At 31.3% G+C, this 9792-nt stretch overlaps 1 protein-coding gene across 1 annotated transcript; it reads left to right on the forward strand.

The window, feature by feature from the left end:
* The first annotated feature begins 981 nt into the window (after window positions 1–981).
* LOC137927475 (zinc finger protein 117-like) lies at window positions 982–9792 on the forward strand. The gene is made up of 9 exons (XM_068771295.1): window positions 982–1254; window positions 1686–1808; window positions 2421–2909; window positions 4309–4514; window positions 5241–5348; window positions 6587–6808; window positions 7737–7848; window positions 8741–8845; window positions 9571–9792. The coding sequence occupies exons 1-9, from the start codon at window positions 1129–1131 to the stop codon at window positions 9706–9708; spliced, it is 1629 nt and encodes a 542-aa protein (XP_068627396.1). The 5' UTR covers window positions 982–1128; the 3' UTR covers window positions 9709–9792.

Consider the following 9792-nt stretch of genomic DNA (forward strand, 5'->3'; position numbering starts at 1 on the left):
AAAAATATTAAAAAGTTTTATTTAAATTATTAAAATAATTAAATTTCAGACTTAAAAATGATTACTATATAAACTATAAAATTAGGTGGTCAATAGTAAATTACATCTATTGATAAGTTATATGTAATCTATCTCATAATTCATTAAAAATCAATAATACGTACAACAGATTTAAATCCAGAAGTAAGACTTTGAAAAACATCAATGAACTCTCCAGACGGCACCATCCTTCTGCCGATGCAGAGGCAAGTTCGACATTGGTTGTACAAACGTTCTTTTATTTCCTCCTTCACTTCTATGTTTTCCATTATATTAAATACCTAGAAAATTTGAAGTTTGCAAAAATCAATGTTTTGTATATAGTTGTCATAATATAAAACTACAGAGTATAATCACTGTCTGCTATAGATGATAAATTGTGTATATTATTTAATAACCATATTCGATATAACATCAAATATAATTTATTTAATAATATATTTGAATAATATTTTTGTGATCATCAATAGAATGAATAGACTTTACTTACAAAATTTAAGGCGCATAATAGTATAACGAAAAACGAATAGATTACCCAATTTTCTAATAATTCTAGTTAAACCGATGTTTTTCTAATAATTTTTAAGCGATGTTACTGCTACGCCTTCCAAAATCCCTCTCCTTTTCACAATCGCTTCCAAGGATACCTTCTCTTTTAAAAATTTATAGAATCTAAAAGTCGTTTGTATAATACAATACGCCAAGTAATTATCAATGAAAGTAGGCCGGGAATAGTGTATAAGGCAGTTTTGTTTAATGAAATAAGGTTACTAGACATGCACGTTACTATATAATAAGGGCTTCATGTCGTCATTAAAAGCAGAGGAATGTCATTTATCAGGTATATCTATTGCTTCTATGTTCCGAAAATTCGTTTTAAAAATATTAGGATAGCAACATTAAACTATACTGTCATCGATCTCCAAGACTGTTTTAGTCAAATACGTGAACCGCACATAATCATATTATTGTTTAAATCATTATAATAAAACATTTCTTCTTGCTATTTTAAATGAGATCCAGGCGTATAATAAATAATACATCACGTTTTAATAAAAACTACTGTTTTTGCTGGGCATTGGTAAAGAAATGGATGAAGTTAAGTTTGAACTGAGCAAGTTTGAAAGAATTTGTAGTGGCTGTTTAAGTTTAGATAGAAATGTCTTACCACTGGGGGATTTATCCGAACTTTTTTACAAGCTTTGCCGGATTCAGGTAATAATTAATTTAGTAAATATTGTATATGAATAAGGATGTGGTATAAAGAATAAACATTTTGTTTATCGTTATCATATTTTTATCTCTTCTATAATACTTTAGTAGCTGTTGATGGAGCCCTGGTTTGGCACTATATCCCTCAATGGTATACTAAACGCTTTCCGAGCAAGACGATCCTATGGTACATGTGCATGAGTGTGACCTTCCAGAACTGTAAAAGAACTAAGTGCACAACTCAAATCTTCTCCCCTTTTAACACATCTTTTCCAATAGTAAACATAATGCCTTAATGGTTTATTCATTTCTTTCTTCAATTGCTAGCACTTGATGAGATAGTAAATGCCAAAGAAGAATGAAAGTTATCTAATATTTAAACTAGATACCCTAACAGTTGGACACAATTTGAATTAAGACATTTATATTTTTAGTGTTCCGAGTACACTACAATACAACTATGCTGGGAGTGCCAAAGTATTCTGCGCAAGACTTGGCGGTTCCAGAGACAAATTCAACATGCACAACACTTGCTTCAGCAAACTGATTCTCAGCTGGTGAGTTAAAATTATAAATAATGTCATTGATATAAATTTAAATCTTTAAAAAAATCAATGTATATACTTACTTTTTTTTATATACCTAATGAAATAAGTTGTTTTTGAGCGGCAACCACAAGCTGGTAGTTGCAGTGTGGGTAAGCCTTTCACCTGGTTACCCGTGACACAGTCAAGGTTCCAGGAAGCCGTTAGGTGAGAATAAGACCAGTCATCATAACAATCATTGGGGGAGGCTTTGAAGTTAGTACTAGGTAAGTAGTTAGTTGGGATCTGTTGGCTGACATGAGGATGATGTATAAGTTCTTTGTAGTAAAATCTTGGTCTACTGACATCAAGTATCTATATTATTATACATTTATAAGTTATTTTTTTGTTGGTCTGATAAATGCAGAATGAGCTTATAGCATAATATTTACATAATTGATGAAGACAAGTTTTAGGAGATTGGCTATTCTTAATAAGTAGTATCAATCAAGTTGTTACTTTTTAAGATACTTTTATTTAGTTTTTTGTAAGCATTTTCTAGTATTATGGGACCTTGACAGGGATTCACTGCAGGTCTTATAACATAAATTGGGCTGCTAATAGCAATGTATTTTTTTTTTTCAGAAAAACATGAAAGCTTACAATTTGTCAACTCTTGGCACAATTCTTAATGAAAATATTATAACTATTTATGACAACACTTGTGAAGAAACAGATCAGAAAATTCATCTAAAAATAGAGCAAGATATAGACAAAACTGATTATGATGCTTTGGATGATACTTTAAATGACAGTATATACAGTGAGGAAGAAACGAAAAATTATTTAAAAAAAGAAGTAGACACAGGTTCTAATGTACTAAGCAATAAAAATGAGCAATTTTATAAAAGATGTTATAAATACAAAAAGCAAGCGCTTATAAAAACTAATGTATTTAATTGTGATAATTTAAATGAATATTATATTAAAACAGCTTTAAACGATAAAGTTATGGAAGAAGTGGTAAATAGGCAGATGACAAGAAACAAGAAAGATTATCTGTGCAAAGTGTGTGGAGTCGGTTTTCAGAAGAATATTGATTTGAAAAGACATAGAAACATCAGACATCCACCTGTAAGATTTTTAATATATTTTCATTATTTTTAAGATGTGAAACACTAATGGCTATAACAAAAAACTTTCATTTATAGGCCTTTCATTAAATATATTATTACAATTAAATTTTATCATATAAAAATTAAGATTTTAAATAATATTGCAATTTAAATACATTTATTTAATATGTTGAAAAACAACAAACAATTTATTTATTATTCAAATATCTAAAGGGTTTCTTAAATATTCTGAAATAATAATAATTAGCATTAAAGTATTCACATTTTATTAAACTCCCAGTATCAAAATGTCTCCCCTTGTCACATTCAACTATACCCTCTCTCCACTTCACAGCTAACATATTTTATGGAAGGTCCTATGTACAGCATATGTAAGTTATTGATTAAATGGTGTTAATAAATTTTTTTATCTATCACATGATTTAATAAAACATAACATTGCCTATTTTGATTACATAAAAAATATTTATTTTAAATAGAGTGGTAAAATTCTGTTCAAGATGATGCTTTGGTAGAGAGGTGTGGATATTGAAATTGTATTAGTTTTGCTAAAAAGAACCATTGAAGCTGATTGTGGCTTGGGCCGCCGATCTTGGCATAACAATTTAAAGAAATCAATATTCTTACATCTTGCCTCACAGTATATACATATATACATACATTATTAACATTATATAACATAACATTATAAAGTACCATTTCATACAGACATATCTTAAATGAATATTTTTAAATGACAAGAATCCTTGGTGTCACCGAACCAACACATTGATTATTTTGTTTTCATTTAAGCTATACTACTGTTAATCTTTTGTTTAAAAGATGTGTTGTTGTTTCTTTCCCACAACTATAACTGCAGTAGCAGGGTAGAGTTAAAAATAAAATAGAGTTAAAAAAAGTTGCTGATCGATAAGAGTTGTTAAAAATGTTGAATAAATAAATTTTATCTTCAAAGAATTGAATAGGACCCACTATCGGATTTTGTGAAATTCCTGCAGGGGGAGGGAGGGATCCCAGATCCCTGATAGTTAAGGGTATAAAACTTGGCCAGAACATTTTTTTAGCATGTTAGTTTTTTTTCAATTACACCCATAAAAAGCAATGAAGGCCACACAAATTGTGCAGGAGACAGCTTGTGAATGCAACCCTTGACATACCACCAATTGCCTTTAACGCTTCAGTTACTATATGAAACAATTATGTAACACTAAAAATTTAAATAATAATAACAGTTAGACTGACGACATAAGGACACAGGAAGTCGCAACGCAAAAACGGTCCTCATGGCGATATTTAGGAGAGGCTATGCCTTGCTGTAGGCATCTGTCGACTAAAAACTATAAGAAAAAATACTCATGAGAAAAATGATGCTCATTTATCTAATTCATTTATTCCAGCCAAAAGGACCATATAAATGCAGTGAATGCCAGAACAGTGGAACTTTATCCACCTTGAATGACCTTCAAGCTCATTGGAGAACACACTTTGTGCTCAAATGCAAGCTGTGTCCGGAAGTGTGTCGGACTGTGGCAGAGGTGAACCGTCATTTGCTTCAAGTCCACCAACATCAGTATCAGTGCATTGAATGTGGGCAGAACTTCAAGTAAGTTGACATTTTCATCTCTCCAGTTCTCAAAGAGCCATATTCTTAAAACATGAACTTTGTGGAGGATGTTTATGTGGAATTAATTATGGTTATATGTGTGTTATATGGTGCGAGTGAATTAGTAGTAGTAAGTATAAGTGGCAGCTGCAAGATGGACAGACAACCTTGTTAAGGTCATCGGAAGACTCTGGATTCGTGAAACTTCACACCAGTCCTATTGGAAATCTCTGGGACAAGCCTACGTCCAATTGTGAATGTCTTACATTTGAAATTATGATATCTGTTAACAATCATTTAAATTATGTGGTAAAATTGTCTGTACATAACTTTATGACAAAAGTCATTCAGAAGTGTAAAGGTACGAAATAAGATTTGTGGTGTGTGCAATGTTGTACAAACTTGTTTGATACTTCACCAAAATAAATTCAAATATCTAGTATAAACATTACTCGTTTACTCGTTTTTTACATCCACCTACTGAAATCAATTAATTAACCAATTGATTCTCATTTTTTTTTCATTATATTACAACTACCATATTTTTGTCGAGTTTTGGTAATTTGGTAGAAATGTAGCTCCACTGGAAACAGATAAATTTTAAAGAAAATTTATGAGAAATAAATCTAAGAACGTCTGGCGTAAATAATAATACGCGAATATTAAAGTTCTAGTTTGAAGATACTTATGTGGTGGATAGTCTCTATAATGTATTTAGTTTTTCAGCGCTTTCCGAGTGTTCTTTCGCCACTACAAGGAACTGCATGAGAAGATGATATGCGACCACTGCGGGAAGTCTTTTGGCAAAAAGAAGACCTTGGAAACACATATCAAGTAATAAAAAACGTCAATTAGTTTGCTTCAATAATAACCTAACATTCTGGAACATTTGATGGTGATGGATGATATTTAATGATTATTTATGTGTCATAATATGAAACAAAATCACCAAATTAAATTATAATCACTGTGATATAAATTAGATATATAATATATTTTAACATTTCAAATTTTACTTTTACAAAAAAATAGTGGCAGACACATGATAAATAAATAAAACAAGAAATAAAAAAAGTCTTCAAATCAACAAAGAGTATGCATATATAATAAAGTTGTACAACATATCTTAAATCATATCTTTAATTTAAATCTAAAATTAGAAGTTTAATATTAAATAAATTACATATAAGCATTCAAGAGTTTTTAGTTAAATGAAATGTGTGAAACTTGGTTTGTTGACCTCATTTACATGGTTCATATTATAATGTTGACAAATACATTGAACATTGTTAAATACGTATTTAAAAAGAGCAATTGTCGGTCAGTATTTTGAGCCAGTGGTACAGTACTTTGCGATAAATATTGCACATTGACCTTTGGAAAGAGACAATCGGTTAATTTCGGCTTCACAGAGCATTATCTCTTTCGCACGAAATACAACTACTGACAAAACATCACATAGGTAATGTGGGACAGAGATAGTGCTCTACGAAGCCGAAATTAGGCGATTGTCTCTTTAAAAAGGTTGATGTGCAATATTTATCGCCGGGTACTGTAGCTTTTAACGTTAATAATTGATGTTACAAGTATTTACACACATTTGTAAATGCCTACTAGAATAACGAGATTTAAAAGTCTTTTATTAATGACGTCATACTTTTATAAAAATATTAAATGTACAAATAATATTGAATTCATAAAAAATATAATTAATTAAAGAAACTAACTTATATAGGGTCTTTTTATCAAATACTTCACTTAACCCTTAATAGCCTAGAGTTTTTGTTCAATTTTGATACCAATCTTTTAAACCGAATGTTCACATTACTATTAGCTTTTTTTATAGGTTGGCTGTACGAATTTTACTGTGTATAATATTCTTTCTAACGAAATTAAAAAAAAATCTATTTTTCTCTTCATCTAGACCCTCAAGCAAGCACAGTAATATTAAAAAAAATCACTTTCGTAAATCAGGCTATTAAGAGTTAACAACACGAGAGGAATTGATTTTATTTTTAATTTACCATCATTACTTGTATGCATTTGTAATATGTACTCGTTAATCTATTCAGACGGAAACACCTACCTCCGATATGCGACACCTGCGGCCGGTCATACAAGAGTATCCACGCATTAGAATCCCATAGCAGACTGTCCCACCCGGAACTCCACTATGACTTGAGCAAAACGGAACTGTCTTATTGCGTGGAATGCAATAAACAATTCAACAGTGTTTACACATACAGACGGCATCTAAGCACAGCTTATATTCATAGACCACCTAAACCAGTTAAGTAAGTAATGTTTCTTTATCTATAATTTTACCATCAGGTTTTATACTGTCAACAGTTATAATTCTTCTGTCACAATCCATTCATAAAATATTAAGTTATTTTTTTGAATTATCACTTTATTGATTTAACCACTTCACAAGTGAATGCCCACATCTGGCACTTATCTGCCGCGACACTGAGTTCCTCTTGGTCTTTAACACGTTGACTGCCACGTCAGTCATCTATGACTGACACCGATCTTTCTATTTGGGCCGCAACAGTCATCAGTGACTGTCACAGCTTTTCGCGACTGACAGTTGTGTAAAATTTATCCAACAATTAAGTCCATCTAATTCTCTATTAATGCTAGATTTTGTTATCAATGTACTAGAACATGTTTTAACTGTGTTGGATTTTATGATAACATGATTTATTTAAAAATTGTTGTCCATCATATCACAAAATGTTACAACCTGTTTGGTCAACTTTGTTGCTAATGTGCCGTTGGATTGAGTAAATTCTTTTTTGATGGTATTGTACTTCGCATTGCTATAAAGTTATAACAGCCCGCGCGGCTTCACGTAGAAGTCGTTACAAAACTGCGTGGCACTAGAAATATTAACACATTTGTGGCGAGTGTTTTATATTACAAGCTGATACAGATATGCATTATGTTCACCTGTTATTATAATAAACTGTAAATGTAGAGATAGGTTAAAACTTCTTGGTTCACGACTATAGTTGACTCTCGGTTATATGTAGGGTTTTATGGCCGACAAGAACCGTACTAAAGTGGTTATATTTCAATTCATCATCATTTTAACTTTAGAACATCCATTGATGGACACAAGCCTCACTATAAATTACCAATAGAACACATTGGAAGCGGTCAGCGTCCATTTAAAAATATTAACATTTCAAATTTACATTATATGGTATTAAATTCCAGTATTCCATGTCCGGATTGCGGGAAGGTTTTCTCAAGAAAGATTTACATGAACAATCACTACAAATTGTTTCATGTTAAGAAGTCAAGGCATTACTGCGAGCTTTGCAGCAAGGTATTTATATTATTTATTTATTTTATAAATCTAAGGAAAATTTTCAGACATGATACCTGGCTTGAATAGCCATCTCTACTGTAACTTGCTAAGCAAGCTTTAAATTTAAGAATGTCAATGAAAAAAAAACTTTTAAATTAGGGTCATCAGACAGTAAAAAAACATTAACAATGTTGGAACAAAAGTACAAACAAATTTTATGTACCCAAAGGGCTCGCAGATGCAGCATCGGTAGGTCTGACCGACGAGATAGTCAAGGTTGCGGGAAGTCACTTGATATGAGCAGGTCAAAACCAGTCATCAAGGCAATCTTTAAGGTAGGCCTATGCCTTGGAGACATCTATCGGCTGACATGGCGATGATAAAGTGATGATTTTGTAAATCTTTGCGGTTAATGTATATTGCTTCCATAATAGGAGAATGTACACAAAGATTCAGTTCCAATAGCTAAATTTAAAAGATTTTTACTGAATGTTGACCTATGTTTCACATTCCATGGATGCATTCATCCATTCAAGTTATTGTGAAGGCTTTTCCCTTATCCGACCATCGCAAACCTGCGTGACCTTGGTACATAACATCCATCCAAAATTAGTATTTTGTAATGCATTAATTATATAACATAATAATAATAATAAAACTATTATTACCTTAAATGTATGAAACACAAAAGATCACACAAATTCACTGTTTACCAAATGGTAAAACCGACATAATTCGAAACATGTATGACATCACTAAGAAGCATTGAAAATTTTGTATTTAATTGTGTAAAACTTAAAGCGTGAAAGTGTGAAACATTAAACTAAATACAAATAAATAAATAAGAAGAAATATTACCAATATTGAAAAATAAAACATTGAAAATAATCAAGTCTATATATTGTTTCAGTATTACGTCACAGCATATGCATTACGAAACCATAGATTACGAGTGCACGAAAAAACATACCCGCCTAAAGACAAGATCTGTGACATATGTGGCAGAGGTTTTAGTGTAAGTGTAACATACTTTTTTCTTAAACTTAGTGTTCTTTTTGTATCTATCTAATGGTTAGTGATTACTTTTGTATAACCATGTGGTGCTGTTATTATATTCGACTACCCTAAATTTAAAACAAATTTTACATTTAAAAATAATAAAAGAAAGATCTAAGATATCTTGTGAAACTTTATTAAATGTGCATACACTCATTTAAGCAAAACTTTAATAACACTGGAGACCAATGTAAGGTGTGTGCCATTTTAGGACAATATGCAGAACTCTACCACTTGTCTTGCATTTCTAAGCTTATTTCTTGGACATAAATAAAATTGAAGTCTTTATTAATATTAAAGAACAGTATTTATGGAAGTTTCTAGAAATTTTCAAATTAAGCCAAGCCCATGTCTTGAAAAAAAATTACATAAATAAAACGTAAATTAGCGTGAGTGAAATGAGCGCCAACTATCAACGTTTATGTCAGGGTATGTGTGTTTTTATATGTACACAAAATGACGGAAGTTATAATTTGCTTTGCTTTTTAAGGAGAAAAAATGTTTTCTTTTCAAATTTACCAGCAGTATTTAGTTTTTTTTTCTTATTTGTCATAAGTTCGTCCTCTTGCTATATAAAATTAGCCAAGTCTGTCAAGCCAATTTATATAAATTTAAACTTGGTGACATGTTATTAGTTGGATACCTAAAATCACATATAAAAACTTATCCATTCTATCATTTCAGACAAACCGAGTGTTAATACACCATAGACGCACCCACACTGGTGAGAAACCTTACAAATGCTCCCAGTGTCCAGCAGCCTTCGCACAGCTCTGCGCCAAAAAGTCCCACGAGAGGTCTCAGCATAAGATGATTGGATAATAATATTTATACATTCAACTCCTCGGTACTGTCATACCCCATACCAGCTGTAATAGAAATTTGGGCAATATGGTCATATTGCAA

The sequence above is a fragment of the Battus philenor genome, unplaced genomic scaffold, assembly GCF_028537555.1.
Source record: "Battus philenor isolate CCGP_79_NKW_IND1 unplaced genomic scaffold, ilBatPhil1.0.hap1 SCAF_30, whole genome shotgun sequence".
Classification (NCBI taxonomy): Eukaryota; Metazoa; Arthropoda; class Insecta; order Lepidoptera; family Papilionidae; genus Battus; species Battus philenor.

Bases quoted from the DNA above. Each gene is read 5' to 3' on its own strand.
- LOC137927475 (XM_068771295.1), top strand. From the start codon at position 1,129: ATGGATGAAGTTAAGTTTGAACTGAGCAAGTTTGAAAGAATTTGTAGT. The intron at 1,255-1,685 runs GTAATAATTAAT...TTATATTTTTAG, and splicing joins ACAAGCTTTGCCGGATTCAG to TGTTCCGAGTACACTACAAT. The intron at 8,846-9,570 runs GTAAGTGTAACA...CTATCATTTCAG, and splicing joins TATGTGGCAGAGGTTTTAGT to ACAAACCGAGTGTTAATACA.